Below are 23,040 nucleotides of genomic sequence, written 5' to 3'. Positions count from 1 at the left end.
ATTGGATGATCTTGACATGTGTCGGGCGACCACAAGGCCTGTATAACTATTCTAGATTGTGGACCCACATTGTCAAGTTCACATACACCAGAATTTGATGTAAATGAATCATTTTCTAGCCAAGGAGGACACTACATCATTTTTACTAGGGGTTTCAATGGACCCAAAAGGTTCAATTGATCTAAAGGATCCAAAGGTTAATGCATAGGATTTGTTCATGGCAGCTGGATCCAAACCGTGTCCATTGGATCCATATCCTAAGGTCAGAACTCAGAAGTTATTTCAGATCATGATCCAAAGTCCAGACGCAGCCACAAAATATGACAAACTTTCCATGTATGGAAATTCCGCGGATGCATTGGTTCACACGGGTTCAATTGGGCCCCTTGCAACTTCAACCATTTGTGTGGGGAACAGACACAACCATCCAACATGTCAACTCCACGAAATTTCTACTGGCAGACAGGCCAAGAAACCTTGATATGTAAGTTCTAACTTGAAGTTAACACATCTCCAACATATTCATTGCAGTAGATACGGGATGTTAAATTCATGTGGAGCCATGCTTTTACTCAAGACAGCGATCCAAGAGGGTTGCCTTCGTTTACCCTTCGCTACTAAAGATAAATCATGCAGAAATCTCTTTGTCGTGGCAATTGGCTTAAAGAATGCTCACCCCACGTATCAAAGTGCAAGATTTTATTCCTATAGTAAAATGCCAGCCATATATAGAGCCAAAGATCTAAGAGATAAGGTTTGTTCCAACTCATACAGCTTCTAGAAAATTTCTGGAGATTCAAAAACGAGAGTTCTTTCAACGTATTGCGTGTCTTATATAGCGATTCATGCAGCCATATTTGAATTTTTTGGTACTGTGCCTGAAATATCCATGGAATTTTCGTTCTAAATTCTGCAAAGTGTCTGTTTTTTAGGGCAAATAAAGAGCAATTGAAAATTTTACAGATTAAATAGAGGTTTATAGATTTTTGATAATGTTAGGGTGTAGCCTCATGACGCATTGAAGCTACCAGTTTTGTTGTGTTTGATGTGTGGTTGCAAAGAGAAAATGAAGGATGAGAAAAACAGGTGTAGTGGTTGTGGTATCAAAAGAGAAAAATAGACCATACATAAGCAATTATCTGATGCATGTGCTAATTACAGTCAGCCATGGCTGTCCAAATTAATTTGGACTGTTTAGTCACTACAAGGGTCATTGGTGTGGGCCCACTACAGATGGCAGATGTTATCCACGCAAGAATTGTTTCAATAATTGTATACACATGCCATATGTGCCCAGAAGATTTAGGCGGATTTCCTGATCCCTATGGCTGTGAACCGCACTGGGTCAAGCTAATTTTTTTTTTTTCATGGGTAAACACAAACAATAAAATATCAGAAAAATGTAAAAAAAAAAAAAAAAAGCTTCTATAATTTTTCATAAATTGTCGGCAATTTCTGAACACTGTCAAACATAACTGATCAACTCAAGATAAGCAAAAGAACACAATGGTTTAATCATCAGTAAACACAAACGAAAGCACTAAAGCTTATTTCTTTAAATTTAAATTTGTAACAGCGGATGGATGAACAAGTGTGTCTCAACAAGACATAAAAGTAACCCTATGGTTCTCCACCAAGCTCCACCCGCAGGTTGTCATATGGATAAACTTTTGGTGTCTGCACAGAATTGAGAAAAGGGATCATCAGCAATTTCATCTAGCTTCACAAGCTTGACATTTATGTCAATATTTCACTGCATTGCTCCAAAAAGCACGACATTACTGCCCCGATTCATGTGTTATAATTACAGACTTCTGAGAAACGGACATACAGTCGCATGCAGCATGAAGCGATAAGACCAAACGAGAATAAGTAAAAAAAACATACTTTGCATGCTCCTTGCGTCTCCAATCAACAATATGAAATTGAGATTTCACAATTCCTTCCACTGTTTTCAGTGTCTCAAATGTAATAATGCTGTTTCAAGCTTTATACATTCATGACCATCACTTTATCTACATATGACATCCTGACGGGTACCACTCTATGACCCATATTTTAATTTTAAGTGTCTTTTATGTGTTTTTTTAGGTCTTTTAATTTACGTTAGGGGTGTACCACAGACTTTTCTCATCAATATCACTTAATTTCTTTAAGTTGTAGTTGTTTTAAAATTGGGCTCATGTGTATATTATGAAAATTTTAAGTGATAAGGGTAATTAAGCATTTGTAATTAATCACTTAAGTGACATAGGACCCACCCTTGCAACTTGAAAGAATTTTATTAGGTACAAGATGTTTATGTAAGGAGCTCTGCTTATAAGTTGGGAATTCTAATTCTATTAGAATTAGTGGGTTAAGATTTGGTGCCCAAATGATGCAGAACGTGTGGCGTTGAACAAGTCTTTTACTTTTTATTTTTAATTTTCGTCATTTTATTTGTAGTATTTTTTTCGGGCATCAACACTTGTCCGATTAACTTGATTTTGGTATCTTTAGAAAGGTTTTTCAATTACCTATCAAACGAGCCCAAGATCACATGATTTTGATGTGATTTGAGCAAGTTATAGGCGTTTTTAGGATATTGTAAGTGTCTATTACGGGATTACGATTTTAGGATTATCTTAGTCATATTTCTTGCTTTTATTTATGTTGTTTCAGATAGAAGATGGAGAATAATTGTTAGGCAAGTATTTAGGGTTGCTATTCTTGGGTTTTGGCTCTCTATATAATGTAATGGCATGAGAAAATAAAGATAGATTGAATAAAGTTTATTTTTGGGACATCACTTGTGAAGAGAGCATTGGCTCCTTCACGTGGGTGAAGGAGCTTCGCTTCTTTCACGTGTTATATTGGAGTTTTTCTCCAAACCATGACATGGGTTTTTCAAACCCCGAGGAGATTACTTTAGTCGCTTCTTGTGTTGATCTTCATCTTGGTGGTGTTGTCCACGCTCCCTACATCACCAAGCTCGACAATTAGGCCACGTTTGGATACCCACAAGATTTGGATTTGGATTTCTCACATTTGCAGTTGACATTTGGAACTGGATCATATCCTTAGATTTCCAAATCAACTACAACCGTGAAAAAAAACCGATTTTCAAATCTGTTCTGCAAGACATTATTTGGAAATCAATATTTGTGGCAATTACCTTCACCCTCGCAGCCAGGCGTCTCTCTCTCTCTCTCTCTCATGTAGAACATGAGCATCTGGATGATTGATGTATTTTGTATCCAAAACTCAAATCCAAATCCAAATACAAAAACTTGAGGTATCCAAACATAGCCTTAGTGAATTGGAACCCAAGTTTGACTTAGAGCCCAAATTTTAGAAATAGTGAAGTTTTACTTGTCTACAATGTAAGGCCATTGGACACTTTTGAGAACATGAGAGAGTGAGAGAGGATTTGGCTCCTGTTTGAACCATAGCCTAGGAGAGAACCCAATACTCTATCTCAAGTATATTTTCTCTTTAGCTTTTTTTTTTTCACCGCAACCCTACGTTTTTTTTTTTTTAAACATAGGGTATCCCCACGCCACCGCAATCCTACGTTGCGGCCAACTTGCCACAAGCCTTCAACCACACCACTACGAGGCTCTACACCCCCCCCCCCCCCCCCCCCCACCCCCCCCACACACACACACAAACAAAATCTTCCTACCCACCAGCCCCTTACCCTGTAAACCCTAACCAAAACCCCTCTTCCATCTTACCAGCCCTTCACTGCCTCTCCTAACCCTTTCCATCACCCAACCCTCCAATCTCCACATTTCCACATCCTTTCCCTCATCACACCCCCATAAACCATCGACAAACTGTCCCCCTCTACACCAAAATCCGAACAGTCCTGAATCCCTTATTTTCTGCAACCAACAATCCTCTTGACTGACCTTTCAAAAAATAAAAAAACAGTCCTCTTGACCGTAAACCGTCCTAGAGTATGCTAAATTGTTCTTAACCGTTCTAATTTGTTCTAAACAAGTCCCACCAGTCCCCAAATACTACAAAAAGTCCTAAAATGTTCTAAAGACTAAACAGTCCCAATAATCCTGAATCAATCCTATTGTCAAAACCCAATACCTAAACCATAATTCCACAAGCCCGATCTCTATTCCCCACTATATACCACTTATGTGGCCGTCCTGCACCAACTTGGTATCAAAGTGGCACACATAGTTGTCAAACTCTTAAGAGTCATATGAGTCAACTCTCAAGTCGAGTCGAGTCGCTAGGCTTTCGAGGGGAGTTGCATGGGCGAGTTGCATCTGATGAAGGCTCTTATGAGTCATCTAGAGACTCTTACGAGTCGTTGCGAGTCCAGTCGAAAAAATAAGACTCTTACAAGTCAAGTCGAGTCTCTGGGCAAGGGCTTTCTTGTTTTGATGGTTGAAAACTAGGAAGTTGGAACTCATAACTTAATTATTTTTTTAATGGTAGGCAATTACATTAAATGCGAAAAAAAGACTAAGGATGTCTATACAAATAAGGAGACAGAAGAAGAAAATCAAAGGGAAGAACAAGCCCCACTGTAAGGTTCAAGGAGGAACGAAGTCAAATTGCTCAACTCTCTCCCTAGAGACATCATCTCTAGCTATAGTGTCTGCCACACCATTAGGTGACTGCCCAACATCATGTAAAGAAATCGATGCATCCCAACTCTGTCTTGGATCTCATCAAAGAATGAGGCAAATCTCCAAGGGAAGGAATGAGAGACACTAAGCCACCTTATCACATTGAGCGAGTCTCCTTCTACCACTACCTTATTCAAATCTTCATTTTCAAGATACCTTATTCCTTGAAAGATAGCACGCACTTAATCTGCAACTCTAATGAGACCCGCAAAAGCTCATTTCATAGCTCCAAATTCATCCCTCAAGCTCCTCCAATTCCGGCAAGACCAGGGTTCCCCATGCTAGACCCGTCAAAGTTTAGATTCAAAAAACCATGTGCGAGAGGCTCCCAGTCTTGGACAATCTTGGGTTCTTGGCCTGAACCACCACAAATCTCCTTCCAACTATACCACAAATGATGGATGCATACAAATCTAAAGCAAAGAAGGGTTTCACCCATGAAAGTTCCAACCATAACTTAATTATTTTTGTGCATGCAAGATACAAGCATATAGTTATTTATATTTTTGGCTTAGTGCTTTATCTGTGTGCTATTGGGTTATATTTATACATGCTTCATCTTTTGATAAATAATTATATTTTTTTCAACTAAATTTCTATTCTTGTCAAAACACTTACGAGTCACGTGTCATAAAATTAAGTAATCAAGTTATGAGTCGAGCAGCGGGTTGACAACTATGGTGGCATGTATAAATGACCTTTGTGTACCCATCCTGAACCACATTTGCTGCCGCCGTCTACTAGCTTTGCTGATTGACATTGGAATGGGAACTATATAACTCTAGTGAAATTTGGGACAGTTAATAGATAATGGGTGAGAAAAACTGCAGGGCTGAAACCCAAAAATGGGTTGCCAATCATCGTGCTCATGCTCTTTTAATAGGAATAATAGTCATCCCACACTGAGAGCTTGGTATTTCTAAAACTCAGCACTATAGTTTCAAGAGTAGGAAGGGAGTTCGAGAAGCCAAGGCGTAAGCGGGACGAGGGGTTTAGAAAAGAGAAAAATGCAGGTAGCGAAAAACTCTACAAGTTTAGAGAAAATGTTTCACTAAAAAAATATATTGAGAAAACATGTAGGAAGTGCCGTTGAAATTCAACATGAAACATGTAACAAGTCTCATAGGAAGTGAACAAAAAGTGTATAGAAATAGAAGGGTTATAGTAGGTTTGATTTAGAAAGAGAAGGGTTATAGTCGGTTTGGGTTAATGTATTTAAGGATTACATAGCAGAGAAGACTGCCGAACTAATTACAATAACATGTTTTAGGGACTTAAAGTTTCACGTGTTTTATTCATGGAGATTTAATTTAAAAATTTTGGAAAAATATCCATATAAGATTCATTTTAAACTTAATATGAGTTTTTACATTTTAAATACTCTCCTTCATCATCATCATCATTTTCATCATTATTATTATTATTACTATTACTGCTATTACTATTATTATTATTATTTGGAGATTTTATACGGTGTAAGCCCTTATAGTCCCTTATTTTTCAAGAAGTACTGTACAGACCACACTATAGGATGATCCAAACCGTTCATATGATGGGCCATAACGTAATAGGTTGTGCCCAAGAAATCATTTCCATAGGATGATCCTAGCCCTCCGATCTATATAGATTTCCATAATATGCAGTTCATCTATAGATCAGGGGTCTAGGATCATCCTATGGAAATTATTTTTTGGGCACAACCTATTTACGTTTTGGCCCATCATATGGACGGTTTGGACCATCCTATAGTGTGGTCCGTACAGTACTTCTTCAAAAATAAGGGACTATAAGGGCTTACACCGTATAAAATCTCTATTATTTGAATGGTGAATCATTTATTAAAAGAAGTGCAATAAGAAAAGGAGAGAAAAAGAAGCAAGAAGGCAGGAAAAAGAACAAAAGAAAAGCAACTACAATCAAACAACAATCATGCTATACACTCTCAAGGCAGTTGTTGAATAACATGTTGTAGGGTAGTTTAGTCATTACCTCTAGTATAGAGGGTATTGTAGTCTTTGTACTCACTTGCCCTATTTGGACCTATATATACATTGTATGTGTGTAGAGCTCCCTAGTGGAGTCTTTCCAACCTTCACTCCTCTTCTTCTTCCTCTCTTCTCTAACCCTAGATTACTTCTAACATGGTATCAAAGCCAATGGGCTGATCCTTCAAGAAGGAAATAAGAAGAGTCTATCTCCCTCCATGCCGTTCTTCTCTTTCTCTCGTATCTCTCTCGTATCTCGTTTTTCTCTCTTTATCTCCCTATAGTTTCTCCTCAAATCTTCCCTAAGAACTCTCTTCCCTATTGTCTCTCTCTTATTTCTCTATTTTTTGTTTCAAACCCTTAAAATCTCTCTCGGTATTTTTTTTTGTGTGTGTCGTCATTTCTCTCTCGGCAAACCCATTTTCCTCAATCGTATTTACTCTCTTTCTCTCATTTGGGTTTTTGTATGAAGTATTGTCTTCTTGTCCTTCATTCTCATCTTTGTTTTTTTCCGTCTATATTTGTTATGTTTCATGTATTTTGTCTTCGGCTCCAAGGTGCCCACCAAGTGTTTGGTGAAATGTCCGAAAGAGATTTGGTGCCTTGGATGTCTTCTTTTTGTTTCAAGTTGAAAGCCCTTGGCTTCAACTTGAGGGGGGAGTGTTGTCTAGTGTTGTCATTTCTTTCTTTCCATTGTTTTGTATGTGTTTTGTGTTGATGTTATCTCTTTCTTTACATTGTCTAGTGTTGTCTTATATGTCTTTTTTATATCTTTTATGCAGTTCTTCAAGGCGCATAACAAGTGTTTGCTCAAATGTCTAAGAGAGGTGTAGTGCCTTGTTTCTCTTCATTTCTTTGTCTTCTTCAAAGCGCACACCAAGTGTTGGATGAAATGTCCGAGAGAAGTATGTTGCCTTGTTTGGCTTCGTCTTTTTTTTTTAGTTGCAAGTTGAAGGTATTTGACCTTCAACTTGAGGGGGAGTGTTATCATGTAGTTCTTTGTGTATTTTCTTTAAAAGGAGTGTTGTCCACTTTGTTGTCTTTTCTTGAGGGAGAGTGTTGTTAGTGTTGTCTTTGTCTTCTTGAGAGAGTGTTGTCTTGTTTTCATATCTTGTTTTTCATGTCTCTTCGTGTTGTTCGGCTTTATGCCGTATCCCTTCATGTTGTCTTCTCTTGGCGTAGTTTTACGCATTCATCTTTCTTTCCAGCTTTATGCCTTATCTTCACCAGGAGATGGTTCCCTATCGTTGTTCGGTTATCTTCTTCCTTTTATCTTGTTATCTTGAGGTGGCGGTTTCCCCGTCGACCTCTCATTAGGCGACGATGTTCATGCCGTCGACCTTCTTTCTAGACGATGGTTTCCCCATCGTTGGTTGATTATCTTCTCCCTCCTTTTCCGGGCGATGGCTTCCATATCCATCGTTGGCCGGCTCTCTTACAGGCGACAATCTTTTCCCGTCGACCTGTCTTTTCAGGATAATGGTTTCCCCATCGTTGGTCGGCTCTTTTCAGGCGACGATTGTTCATGTCGTCGACCTTGTCTCCAGGCGATGGTGTCCCCATCGTTGGTTGGTTATCTTCCTCTTCTTATCTTCAGGCGACGATTTTCATGCCGTCGACCTTGTCACCAGACGGTGGTTTCCCCATCGTTGTTTGGTTGTCTTCTCTATCTCTTCTTCTCTCTAAGTGACGGTTTCTCCGTCAACCTTCTATCTGATGGTTTCCACATCGGTTGTCCTCATTTTTCACATGGCGATGTGCTGCTTCGCCGATGTTCGTTGTGCGCACATTTGGTGTGCTCTTTTTGTTTGTTGGATCGTAGTTGTTCCTGCCATGGCGCCTCCATTGCTTGTGATATACAGATGTGATCATCGTGCTCTCATTCAGGGGGAGGCCCTGTTTGCTCGCTCTTGCAGTTGTGCCACTTCAGGGGAGCTGCTCCTTTTTTATGGCCATTGATCTCAATGCTGTTTATTGTGGCCACTGCTGTCCTTTTTAGTATTATGCTTTCATTATGTATTCACCACACCAACTTGAGGAGTGTTTCACCAAGCTGGATGTGTGTATGGGCTTATTGTACCTTTTTGATGTATGGTCATCTTCTGTTATTTTTAGTTGTTGTAATCTCCTTTGTACCAAGCTGGAGTTCCCTAGTATATACACTCCAGCTTGAGGGAGAGTGTTGGATAACATGTTGTAGGGTAGTTTAGTCATTACCTCTAGTATAGAGGGTATTGTAGTCTTTGTACTCACTTGCCCTATTTGGGCCTATATATACATTGTATGTGTGTAGAGCTCCCTAGTGGAGTCTTTCCAACCTTCACTCCTCTTCTTCTTCCTCTCTTCTCTAACCCTAGATTACTTCTAACAGCAGGAAATGATCATATAACAAAATCGCCTCTACCGAATAGCAAATCTAATACCATTTAGAAGCGCTAATACCTCTGCCCTGTTAGCATCCTTTTCCCTAATTTGGCCAAAAAAAAGCCTAAACTTTTTTTTTTTGGAATGATAGCAAATTTTATTGAGAAGGGACCAAGATGGTCAGATTACAAAGGAGAATAAAATACAAGCATGGAATAATAGGCACAGATGTACAAAACATTAAGGAGGGAGGTAATCATATAGAGCTAAACCCTTTTCCGAAACCCCCAATCTTGCCAAATTATCCGCCATCTCATTAGCCGATCTCCGAACATCCTTGAATGATAGAGATAACAGCTTAGAACAGTCGTCTATCTCATCAAAAAATCTATCAAATCTCCAAGGATTTTTTCTAAGACCTTGGAGCCATCTTATAACATTTAAAGAGTCTCCTTCAATAATTACTTTGTCAACACCCTTCTTTTCAAGAAATTTTATTCCTTGATGGACGGCTCTGACCTCGGCTTCCGATGCGTCAGCAATCCCGATCGGACCCGCATAAGCAACATTATCAAGCTCATCTCTAAGAACTCCGCCTATCCCAGCTGGACCTGGATTGCCAAAGCTTGACCCATCGAAGTTAAGTTTAAAATGATCAGAGGGAGGGGGATCCCAATAGCCCTTTGATGCTTAACTATCTCTCTGTCTGCACTTCTCAATAGCCCTTCGATGCTTGTCCGGCCTAGAATGCCAATACTTGAACCATCAATGTTCATATTCAACCTCATATGAGAGGTCCACCTGGGCTTAGGGCCTTCTGAATGAAAGCTGCTCAGCCTAATCACCTTTCAAGACACATAAAAGGATGTTATCGAAATTTTACTAAATGTAGGAAGGATTGATGCCCATCGAAACACTACCGAGATTGTCTTTGAATACTGTGTACACCCTTAGATACACCCTTAAAAACTCTGTCGATCCATTCCTTCCAAAGACGTCAGGTCATGGCGGCTAGGAATAGACTCCAAAGAGTCTTACCTTTGGGAGGCCAATGGGCAAAAGTCCTCGACTAAAAATGATTAGAGATGTGACCAGGGAGAACTGTTGAACACACACGCCAAAGAAAAAATACCACAATTCGAGCGTAAACTGGCAATGAAGAAGGAGATGATCAACAGACTCTATGTCGGCAAGGCAATGGGCACAGTGATTGAATATGATCTTCTATCTATTGTAGAGATGATCCACAATCAGAATCTTAGGAGGACATTTGGACCAGTATAACATTAAACATTTGGTCCAAAGGTTTTCAATTTCAATTTTCCAAGCCAACTGAGCCATAGAGAAGTTAAAACCTTTGGACCAAATGTTTGTAGAATGATTAGACAAAAAAGATTACCATCGAGGTCCATTACCAAACTCCTTTATCCTTTTCTCTTCTCTTGATCCCGATAGAGTTACTTCTAGATAGAAAGGATGCGACATCTTCCAGTTCACAATCGAAGAAAATCCTCCTAAATCTGACATGCTAATCAATTAAACCATTCTCTCTATGAAATGATTCAGATATGCAAATAACCTTGCATGATGCCACGTTAAAGAGTGCTGGGAAGTCCTTTAATGCGCTCCTTCGACATTATCAAAGGAGAAAACACTCTTTTTGAAAAAATAGTCACCTAGATAGGAAGCGTACTCTTAATTAAGAGGAGACGCATAAGAAGCTTGTGGGAAGGCTTCCCACAAATTTGGGAAGCGAGAACTTAGCTTCGAAAGCGAGCTTCTCATTCAACTGAATTCCTTCCATACCTCTAACTTAGCAAGGATTTCTTTCACATGGGCTTTCTTCTCGAGGTTTCCCATACCTCTAACATTCCAACTAAGGATCTTCATGAGATCACCATCAGTTGAGTCTTTCCCTCCTCCACACCTATGCCACCTATTCTAAACCTCCCATTAATCGACCGACTACGTGACTATCCCTTACATATACATCAGCATATCATCTTCTTGATCGAAGTTCATGGGAACATGGCAAACAATAAGTTTACTATCATCATCTTCTTCGAGAAACCCATAAATCGCTAAAGCGAATCTTCTTATAGATCCTCGTTTGTCCAAATATTCATCAAAATCGGATGCCTCACAAAACTTGAAATAAATCACCTCCACTTCCATATACTTATTGTATAGTGGATCACAAATTCCTTCCAGTAATTTTTCATAACTTTCTTCATCTTCGGTAGCAATGTTTGACAAAGTCGAACTCTTATTCATCAAAGGCTTCGTCTATCATTTCGGCATCTTGAGGGTTTTTTTTTTTTTTACTGTCATCGGCATCTTGAGTTTGGTTCCCCAACACTCGTCCATGATGTTGTCCACCAAATCGAACCCCCTTTACGCTTCCCGATTGGGTTAGGGCTTGAGTTCAACCTTGGCCAGCTTCCAAATGATTGGTGAAATTATATAAGGTTGTCGAACTCCGACAAAATCATGAATTTAACTATGCCTTTCAAAATGACAATCATATCCTTAATGTTTGACATTTTTGCCGTGATTGGGGCTCTTCATATACTCAAAGTCATCATCCTTGTATTCATCATCCTATATCACTTTTGAGAGATTACAAGTAATTTTCTCATGGAGCTTAGTAAAAACAGGATGTTTCTCCTTGTTTTTGGTTCTTATCTTCTTGTATTTCTACGCGCATATTATCACTCAATTGAGTTTTGCTGAATTTAAAGTGGATAGATTTATGGATGAAACGGTGAAAGGTGGGCATATCATTCTACGAGGGGAGGGGGTGAAGCATTTTTCATGAATTTGACAATGGCATTCAAAGTGACAATCGCGTCCTCATTGCTCCACTTAAGTTGGGTCTCTGGCTTCTCCGCGGGCTCCTTATCTTCAACCTTGCCGTTGGTACCTCATGTCGTTTTTGAAAGATTGTAAGTATTTTCTCAAGAAGGCGGGGATTGCACCCGGTTAGTCATCACCATTTTCTTATATTAACACTTCAATCGATAGATCTTGTAAACCAATTGGACCTTGCTGAAATTGAACTAGATTGATTTATAGATAAAATGATGAAAGGTGGGCATGTCAGCCCACGGGAGCTCAGTCATTCTTTATGAATTCCACAATGTCGCTCAAAATGATGATTTCATCCTCCTCGCTCCACACCCATTGAGACGGTGGCTTCTCCACAGGATCGTCATCCCTGTTGTCGTTGGCGGTAACAGTAGCAGGTTTAGACGCCTTAGGTCTCATTGAAATCTTCTCATGATCACCCTAGTCTAGGATTGGAGCTTCATAGGCTCGTCATCCTTTTCATCGTCGCTAGAAATAGCATCAGCTTTGGAAGCCTTATGGGTCCCCTTTAAAACTCTATCTATGTGTGGTTCTTATTGCTCTAGAAAGGACACTTCAAAGTGGGAGCAACAACAAGCGGGTCTCTTCCATCATCTTTAGAAGCCATAGGGGAGAGATAAGAGAATACACTCTCTCCCCTTTCTATGAAGCCGCATAACCAATAGAAGCGGGAGTAATGAGGATGAGATTATCATTTTAAATGGCATTGTCGAATTCAAGAAAAATGGCTGCAACCTCCCGTGAAATGGTATGCCCACTTGTCACTATTTCATCCAGAAATCCATCCACTTCAAATTCAGCCAGACTCAATTGTGTAAAAAGATATATTGATTGAAGTAGAAACACAAGAAGATGAGAACAAAAAACAACGAGATAGATCTTGTTTTTACAAAGTCCCATGAGAAAGATACTTGCAGTCTCTTAAAAAAGACATGAGAAGTTAAATACAAGAATGAGAAACTTTGAATATGTTAAAAAGCCTCACTCACAACAGGTGAGATCACTCCTACTACAACCACTTGATTTCACAGATTTGATTTTGCTTCCCTACCTTTGGACAGCCCTATACGTACCCAATTTTCACATTGAGACCATTTATCATAGTTTGGTGACTTTTGGACCCTAGTAGTTTTGTTTCCTTTACTTTTTTGGTTGTAGGCACTAGGCAGCTTACCAGACTTGCTGCCCTATTGTTATAAAAAATATCTTTGAGATGAGAACTATTTATTTGCATATCTTGTTTGGGAATGAATTAATATTAATTGTGAATTATCTTCAACAGCTAACTTTGCATGTGAAGACCCTAGTAAGCGTGAGATCACTCCGAATGTCTAATCTGATTTGAGTTGAGAACACTTGCTTTAATTAAACACTAGTCTCTTTCGCTCCTAAAGTTTCTCCAAAACCCGCGAACCCTAGCTTCGCATCAAATTGGTAAAAGAGTCACATCAAAGTGGTGTCAGAGTGATTCTCTCCCACACGGCACTCATCGGAGAGCAACACTACCAGATCTCTCTGATAAATTGCCCGGATGGGTACTTTGACGGATATGCAGATAGTGGTTCAGCCACAAAGGCACTAGAGCAATGGTATCCCGACCTGTTGGTGGATGGCTAACAGAAAATTGGCTAGGTGACACACCCAAAACCATTTGTTCAATGTGGGTTTCTATTGTAAACATCATGGCCGTAAGCACAGTTCTCTGACTATGATCCAAATTGATTGTTGTGAATGTCCATCGGGTTGCAAATAAACAGTGAAATATAACAGGTTCCAAAACCTTGCATGATATCTCAAATGTGGGACATCATGGGTCAGATGGGGAAACCCCGAAACTGAAGAAATTAAACTTCAGCAACAATCCTGACAAATGGAGGCTAAGAGAAATCGCCGGTTGAAGGACTTGAAACCATCGTGTTTCTAGCTTGATAAATGATAGTGGATGAAGGGAAAGATGAGCATCCAATCAGTTGATTAGACCATCTTGAATATTACTAAATAGTAAATAGGTATAACTTGTAACATCAAGAAAACATAAACAAACAGCCTAGCAGGGTTTTGTACAACATGCATGGATTCTAAAAACCCCTATTCCGAATTTCATTGATTATTTTAAGTTATTAACAATTGCCAGACGACAGTAGCTCCGGACTTGGCACTAACACCACCTGTGAGGACTCTATGAATTCCAAAAAAAAATTATGGAACAATGCAGACCTTGTTAATGGTCAGAAAAATGTATTCGCTGTTAATCACGATTTAAAGATCTTCATATTCAGAACAAGCAAGCCCACCCTAGGTAGGCCAGCACCCCAACTAGAGAAGAAGAGAAAACTCACATTAAGGCCATCAATGGGTAGGTTTCTATGTCTCAAAACTGAAGACCTAATAGCTGTGTGTTTCCCAACTCCCAAAACATGACAGACTCCGAAGTTGTGCAACATCAAATTTCTTAGTTGCCTTTTTAGTTGGAAACTTGCTATTATAGAAATGATTACCAATGACTCCATAAAGCGTGTAATCACGTGCTTGCTAAAAGTTATGATTCAAAATAAGAGAAAAAGCAAAACTGTGCACTTGACCAAACCAAGTTATCAACTGGTAAGATCTCTATGATCTCTAAGATCTCTAAAGGCCATCAATCACAACAACTCATATAGGATAAACTGTTCTGATAAATCCATAAAAATCTAATTCTGACCTATTGATCCTATTTCCAGCAACCAACAGCCATCATAAACAAATTTTTTACTTCGATTGTCATAGTTGTTGCATTTTTGTACATGTATGAACATAAGTCATAACTCATAACATAGATCAGAGGGGTTCACACCAAGGGCAGAGCACAAGGAATAAACCCCTAAAAAGGGTATGTTATTGAGAATAATGACATATTACTTTCTGGATTTGGTAATGACCAAAGGAGAGAAAAATAAGTGGCTGGTTTGAAGATTTCAAAGGAGACAGATATTCATTGCCATGTCAATCAGAATTTCCAAAATCAAACTGCAAAGATCAGTCATCCTAAGATCATGCCCTCTTTATAGCCCAAATTACAAGCCTAACTAAATCTCCAATAGGTGTTCCATCACGTAACATTATCAGATATGGCAAATGCATATGATTCAGATAACCGATACAATCGAATTGTTTAGTTATTAACCTATGAACATAATCCAATTTGAAGGAAAATACAGAACTAAAACTATAGCCAAAGAAATCATTTACAAAGTGAATCTCAGATGCTTTCTCATTCCAGACAGCTAGCAATCCGAGAGATGCGAAGAACCCCAAACCTCCACATAGCCACGCCAAAGCTTCTTACCGCGAAAGTTCGAAACTTCAATTTACTAGAGAATCCCAAAAAAATGGAAAGAAGAAAAAAAAGAACGAAACCCTAAATTACAAATACCAATTCTCAAAGACACCCCCCGGATTATACCTTTCCGACAGTGGGGGCGATCCGACCAATGCAGGGTTCGGGAAAAGGAGTTTCATTGTCCCAAACTAGCTCGTCGTTTACGGGGAGCTGAAGAAGAAAAGATGAGAATTTTCTAGGGTTTTGTAATGAAAAGAGAAACAAAATCAAGATATGAAAGGCAAATGGAAGAGGTTCTTTTCCTCTCTTTTTTAACCGGCTTATACGAGAAGCCAAGTTGCTCAATCTCCCTGCCATTACCACGTAGACTGAAGGAGAGGCAAAACCTTCCGACTTCCTTATATTCTGTTTTGGATCAATTAAGGCGAGAAGAACATGCGGAGCCCATTCTTTCATATATCCAGACCGGTCATTATGGGGCCCACAGTGGATAGATTTCCCAATATAAGATATGTGTACGGATAAAAGTTATCTACTGTTTGTCGAAGCAACCGTCCGATATAATCCCTAATATCTATGCCAAAAAACCAACTTTGTCTTTGTCTTTGTCTACCAAGAGTGAGAATATAAGCGTAATTCCAACAAGAAGTACACCTATCCCTATTTATGGAGGATAGAAGGCTAGAAAGGGAGTTCGATGAGGGGGTGGAAAGGGTTCTGTTAAATATAGATGAGTGGATGAGAGTGGGTTTTTGCGGTGGTAAAAAGCTGATACGAAGAAATTTTAATCGGCAGTAGAATATGGATGAATGGGAGTTGGGTATTGGTGTTCTTTCAATCGGGTTTAATTAGGAAGAGGTGGTGGCTTTCGGGTTGTGGGTTTAAAGGGACAGGAGAACAAAGGCAACACAAGGGGTGCTATGGCTTAGATCAAGAATGGAAGGACATGAGCCAGGAAGGCTGGTTCTATGGTGGAAGTAACCCTAGGCTCAACCCTCGAAAAATGGGCTCTACTTCCACTCTCACGAACACACAAGAGACTCACAAACTTCTGAGTAAAACGTCACGATGATATGCAGCAGAAAAGTACTGCTCTTTTTCTCTTATTCAATTATATTTATAGAGAGAAATATCTCCCTTCCCAACTACAATTAGAAAGAAATTAAATCTCAATAAAGAAAACTCCTGAAAAGAAATTAGACGAAGAAAGCTTTCCAACGAATCCAACCCAAGAAGGCATCCACCACGTGAGTATCCTTGCTATATTTACATTTGATTTTAAGAATTTGGCCAATTCCATTAGCCACTTGGCTTTTCTAGAATTCTTTGACCTACCAAAATGGAATGTGGTTTCTAGAATTCTTTGACCTACTCAACTCCTACCACTTATAGGAAAGTAAACCTCTACCGTCCAAACTCAAAAATTAATCATAGTCCGTTGATTTTGTTGATCCTTCTGCATCAATTGACGACTCATCCGATCAAGGTGTTCTCAACACCATATGGCTAGTCTTGTAGTTACAATTGAAAATTGGCATCAATGGATTGGGAACGACTGTAAAATTGACTTTCTTGCTAAGATTTTTCATCGTAATAATCATATTACTAGGTTCTAGCTTATTGCCATCTATATATGGTGCCGGAGCGTGAGGTCACACCCTTGAAATTTTGATCTAACAGCAGCCTTTAGCTCAAATATCTGGACTTCACGCAGGGGCACCCCATAATTTCTCCTTATTAGAATGCAATGTCATATAGTATGACAATAACGTAATGTAGAAGTTACGGTGATAATCATGCGTGAAGACTATACACCAAAGCGCAGAGGGCAATGATATTTACACCCCTTTTTCTTAGGTGCTGAAAAGGGGATGGAAATGGAAATGTGATTTCCCTACACCAAAAATATAAGGAAAAATTGTCAACTGGTGACAGAAAAATACGAAAATAGTGAATGGGTGACACCCTTTTGAAAGTTGGTGAACGGAGGTCGAAACACCTTTTTCTGACATGGCCTTTTACCCAAATACCTCTCATGGCAAAAAGAACACGTTATACTAGATTTTTCTCTCTCTTACTTTTCACCTACCAAAGTATACCGCCTACCTCTTGCAAATTTCTCCATTAACGCCTGAAACCCACGAAGTGTAAGTGAAGGTTAGTAGCTTATCTACTCTCTTAGGATTAGTGCTTCCATTAATGCGTTTGAACCCTATCTTTAGTGTGTGATAATAACCCTGTCTGTATTGTGTGTGATAACCCTATCTTTATTGTGATTGATAACCCTATCTTATAACCCTTTTAAAATGGTGACTTAGGGCTTCTGCTTCTATTATCTCTGAAACTGTTCTTATAGAGTTGGTACCTTACTAATAAAGTTGGTATTAGTGTTTGATGACCCGAATATAGATGGTTTATGTAAACCCTTTTGTACATGAATCACAATTTTTTGCACTTGATAATCCCTTATTTGCTGTTGGTAAGTCCCATATATTTACCTGATAAACTTGTTTTGACACTTGATGTAGTTGTAGGTGTTGGATGTATATGGGAAGTATTTGTGCGCCTCCAGCAATGCCTTGATTGGACGGATTATATATATTCCTTCGTCAGTACATGTAAGAGGCTTTTTTGTAGCTATACATGTTACTTTACAACTTATCCATGATTTAGTGTTCCCAAAAAATTCATTTCATTGTACAGGGATATAAGACTTCAGGGCGTGATTCAATGGATGACAAAAATAAGTTGGACTCCGATCGGTTGGCGAACGAGCTGTTGCATCGTACACTTGACCATATCCCGTCAGAAGATATTGGGATGCTTTTAATCCCATGCTCTCAAGACTTTCATTGGGCTCTTGTGCTTGTTGATATGGTGAATAAAAAGATGATCGAGTTCAACTCATGGAAGGGGACTCATTTCAGGAGCGAGCAACTCCCACTGTAAGTAAATTAACATCTTCCGCAACATTTAAAGTTACTTCTATATGTATAACACTCAATATTCCTTCGTTGTCTTAAATTCAGGTAGCATTAATGAAGGAATATTTGAAGGGCCGGGGTTGCAACATCGATGACTTTCCATATTCACAGATGGATGGCTTCCGAAAGCAGAACAATGGGTGGGTTCAAACTTAAAACTTTCGATTTTTTGTTAGTATTCCTATCTCATTCGTAGTTAGCTTAAAAGTAACTTCATTCAATGCATGCTTTTATACAGGGTTGATTGCGGCGCTTTTGTCCTAAAAGCGATTGAGCATCTCTACCATGGTCAACCACTGAACTTTGGGCCGACAGACATTCATGAATTTCGGCTACAACTCTGTGAGAGATTTTTACGAGGAGAGTTTGGGGACTGCACACTTATATAGGAACACCTTCTAATGTTGATGGATGTTTATTTTTTCTGATGATCAAACTTTATTTTTTAATGGAGATTGGCAGGGGATTTGTTAAATGGCAAGGAAAGTTGTTATGGTCTGTGTTTTTGTTTGTGAATGGGTGGAGAACTTGTAAATTGAAATAGGTTTAATAGAAGTGTGTTTGTGTTTGTGAATGGGTGGAGAACTTGGTTGGTGAAACAGGTTTTATGGAATTGTGAACTTGTTTATGAATGTGGAGAAGTTGTAAATGTAAGCAGGTTTTATGGAATTGTGAACTTGTTTATCAATGTGGAGAAGTTGTAAATGTAAGCAGGTTTTATGGAAGTGTATTTGTGTTTGTGTTTCAATTTGAATATTGGAACTTGTAAATTTAAATAGGTTTTAGACATGTGTGTTTCTGGGTTGATAACCCACATTCGAAGGTTAATAACCCAAAAAAAGGGAGGTTGGTAACCTTAAGTTCCAATTCCAGCAACTTTACTCGGCTGGACAAATGGTTGGTGACCCTCTTTCTGGGTTGATAACCCACATTCGAAGGTTAATAACCCAAAAAAAGGGAGGTTGGTAACCTTAAGTTTCAATTCCAGCAGCTTTACTCGGCTGGAAAAATGGTTAGTGACCCTCTTTCTGGGTTGATAATCCACATTCGAAGGTTAATAACCCAAAAAAAGGGAGGTTGGTAACCTTAAGTTCCAATTCCAGCAGCTTTACTCGGCTGGAAAAATGGTTGGTGACCCTCTTTCTGGGTTGATAACCCACATTCGAAGGTTAATAACCCAAAAAATGGGAGGTTGGTAACCTTAAGTTCCAATTCCAGCAGCTTTACTCGGCTGGAAAAATGGTTGGTGACCCTTTTTCTGGGTTGATAACCCACATTCCAAGGTCAATGACCCAAAAAATGGGAGGTTGGTAACCTTAATTTTCAAGTCCAGCAGCTTCACTCCTCGGACGGAAAAATGGTTGGTGACCCTTTTTCTGGGTTGGTAACCTACATTCCAAGGTCAATGACCCAAAAAATGGGAGGTTGGTAACCTTAATTTTTCGGTCGATCACCCACTTTCGAATGTTGGTAACCTCGTTTTGAGGGAGTCGATAACCTGAATTTTGAATTCCAATAGCTTTATCAACCAAGGGAATGGGTTGATGATCCAATTTTGAGTGTTGATAACCTCACTTCCGATTGGTTGATGACCTATTTTGGGGGAGTCGATGACCTAGATTTTGGTTGATAACCTAGGGAATTGGTTGATAATCCTATTGTTTGTGCCAGTAATCCAATTCTGACTGTTGATAAGTCCATTTTCATGGTTTAGATGTAGGAGAGCGACAACTAAATAGAGAACAAATAGCATATCTATATCCAAAAAAATTGTTTATGTATTGATGTTCCAATTACAACCATTCTTTACAAAATAACAAAAAAGAAGTCATCACAATATCTGAGAAGTTTGTATGTTCAAGGGACCGTACTTCATATTCATGAACCTCAACTCGATAAGCTGTATACTGGCGGCTCTCTTCCTTCGCTAATGTTATACGTTCTTCTGCGTAATGAGTCAACTTTATTTGCCAACTATGACCCAATTTCTGACGCTTTTGAATGAAGTCTGTAGTCTGATGTCTACTGTGCTCTACCAATGATGCAATCGGCAATCTTCTCACATCCTTCAGGACAACATTGAAACACTCCGATCTATTTGTAGTCAATACATCATACTTATTCCCCTTAAAATAAAAACTAGCCCAGTGTTCGTTCGCAATGTCACTTATCCACTTGTGTGCACGTTCATTCCTCACCTTAATCTTCTCCATTGTTTCTCTGAACACACTCTCTCTCAAAGTCCGTACGGCTTTCCAAAACAATCTCTCAAGTAGAACATCTTTGAACTCGGATCGCAAATTGGCGGCGAGGTGACGCATGAAATAACTATGATAAGAATTGGGAAATATATTAGGCACTGCCTGCAACAACCCCTTATGTCGATCGGAGCATATGGTGAATATGTTCATCTCCGCTGCCAATACGTACTGCCTCAGCAACATAAAAAACCACCTCCAACTATTTTCGTTCTCCGTCTCAATAACCCCAAATGCTAATGGATATAAACCGTTGTTACCATCAACCCCGATTGCAATCAATAAGATTCCTAGATACTTCCCTCGCAGATGTGTCCCATCAACCAAAATTATAGGCCTGAGTGTTCGATGAAAAGACCGTATGCTAGGACCAAATGTCCAAAATAAGCGAACAAATCTATCATCTCCCTTAGGTCGTAAATCTCTGGCTCTGAAAACACGCATATAGCTGCCGGGATTTCTTCTCATCATCTGAACTGTAAGTGCAGGCAATATTCGATAAGAGTCATCCACATTCTCACACTTAATCTCAAGTATGATGTTCATCGCGTTGTACGCCTTCCAATAGCTTATAATTATACCCCAATGCATCTTGATATATTCTCGTATCATCCTCGTCATCACATCATCTGGGCAAGCAAATAAGCGTAAACATGTCTGAGCAACCCAAGCTGCTGTGAGGGTGATCATTGCCCCTTAATTTAGTTCTACACGTATGGTCGGGGACAAACGACTTCACTAACACACAGGTCATATGATTAGTACCCGTTATACGTCATTTCCAACCCTCTACCTTGCATCGAACGGCATACTTCTTCGGTGTTGACTTTGACCTCACGAACATAAACCTCTGCCGAATAGCGTACTCTTTGACAACCTTTTTGAAGTGTTGCATATAGAAAATATTGCCCCAACCGTTAACTGCTCAAACTGAAGATTATTAGTATCTACATCATAGACCCCAACAAACATCTCATCTGCTTTCATTGGCCGACTACTGTTAGTCGGAACCGGTTGAGATCCCTCTCTGATAGGAGAATCCGCACTGAAAGGCTGAGCGCATGGACTAACACCGATATTTCCATAATCGTCATCATCATCATCATCACTACCATCGTCATTATCATCATCATTTCTTTCTTCTTCTAAATCTAAACCCCTCACACAGAAACCGTCTTCAAAAACATTACTGAAGTCCACTTCAAGATCTCCCACATTTTGGAAGTCATCAATACCTCCACAAACATGGTTGCCATACAAATCACTTGCCAATGTTTCATTTAAGTCAATTTCAGACCTGCATAGTTCGGCAATATATAATCAAGTTGGATCCATATGAATTATAAATTGAAATATGGAAGTATTCAAACATTGCCAAATAACTACAATACCTTATGACAGGTTCTGCTGGAGCACCTCTGATCTCTTCACTAACATATCTCCCATCAAATTCACTTTCGTAGTCTTTTTGCAAGTCCACTTCAAAACGAAGACGTTTTTGGGACGGAATCGAAGTAGAAGGAATGCTACGATTAAGAGAGGGTCTCCTAGTGCAGAGTTTGTTTGGGGGAAGCATTGACGAATTCAAGGAATTAATACATTTGTCATTTATGCTCTTAGTTATGTATATCATCACAGAATTGAACATGTATCTGTCAAACATCCTTAACATTGTTTGGAGGACATCATCATCATCGACATCGATTAAAGTGACTATATATGGATCCACAACATATCGACATTTTATTGATAGTAAAACCTGCCTTTCTATAACACCAATCCTTCTTCGGATTGCAGCTTCAAATTCGTCGAAATTGATTCCGCGGCTGACAGATAACAATGTCTTCTTCCCTCCGACGTATTCCCAAGAAACATCATCCTTCAAATCTCCATCATAGTGTAAAAGAAGAAAAACCATTGTTTCGGGCATTTTTATAAAATTCTAAATAGGGGTTCTAAACAGAGTTGTTACTAAAAGGGGATCTTCATATCTTCTTGAGGGGTATTCAAGTGTACACAATGGGTTACCAAGTTCATAAGTGGGGTTATGGACTCTAAATGGGGTTTTACTACCTCAATGGGGGTTTGAAAGTCAGTCCACAAGGTGTTCTAAGAGATTATCAGCTACCTAATGGGGGATTCAAGTCCGTACGGAGGCTTCTGTAAAGGGTAATCAGGTTGCAAATTAGGGGTTTTCAACTCTCTACACAAGAGGGTTTTCAAGTTTCTAAAGGGATTACCAAGTACATAAAAGGGGAGTTACCAACAATGTACAAGGGCTTTTCAACACTCTCCAAGGGGGTTACCAAGCCTCTCCGAGGTGTATCAAGTGTCAAAACAAGTTTATCAGGTAAATATATGGGACTTACCAACAGCAAATAAGGGATTATCAAGTGCAAAAAATTGTGATTCATGTACAAAAGGGTTTACATAAACCATCTATATTCGGGCCATCAAACACTAATACCAACTTTATTAGTAAGGTACCAACTCTATAAGAACAGTTTCAGAGATAATAGAAGCAGAAGCCCTAAGTCACCATTTTAAAAGGGTTATAAGATAGGGTTATCAATCACAATAAAGATAGGGTTATCACACACAATACAGACAGTGTTATTATCACACACT

General features: G+C 39.2%; 1 protein-coding gene and 1 long non-coding RNA gene across 3 annotated transcripts; both read right to left on the bottom strand.

Moving 5' to 3' along the window:
• Nucleotides 1-1,431: 1,431 nt before the first annotated feature.
• LOC143876554 (uncharacterized) lies at nucleotides 1,432-17,075 on the bottom strand. Of its 2 annotated transcripts, XR_013250418.1 has the most exons (4): nucleotides 15,487-16,179; nucleotides 15,294-15,380; nucleotides 15,080-15,168; nucleotides 1,432-1,677 (listed from the first exon to the last, which is right to left on the bottom strand). It is a non-coding gene; the product is annotated as an uncharacterized LOC143876554 (long non-coding RNA). The 2 variants fall into 2 exon arrangements; XR_013250417.1 differs by having other exon boundaries at nucleotides 15,080-17,075.
• Nucleotides 17,076-19,947: 2,872 nt separating this feature from the next.
• LOC143876333 (uncharacterized) lies at nucleotides 19,948-21,102 on the bottom strand. The gene has a single exon (XM_077378055.1). It carries the CDS (start codon nucleotides 21,100-21,102, stop codon nucleotides 19,948-19,950), a length of 1,155 nt encoding a protein of 384 aa, XP_077234170.1.
• Between the last annotated feature and the right edge of the window lie 1,938 nt (nucleotides 21,103-23,040).

The sequence above is a fragment of the Tasmannia lanceolata genome, unplaced genomic scaffold (assembly GCF_043159265.1).
Source record: "Tasmannia lanceolata isolate RefF3 unplaced genomic scaffold, GAP_Taslan_0.1 ptg000005l, whole genome shotgun sequence".
Classification (NCBI taxonomy): domain Eukaryota; kingdom Viridiplantae; phylum Streptophyta; class Magnoliopsida; order Canellales; family Winteraceae; genus Tasmannia; species Tasmannia lanceolata.
The sequence above is the reverse complement of the archived record's forward strand: the minus strand, read 5'-3'. Positions and strand labels throughout refer to the sequence as shown.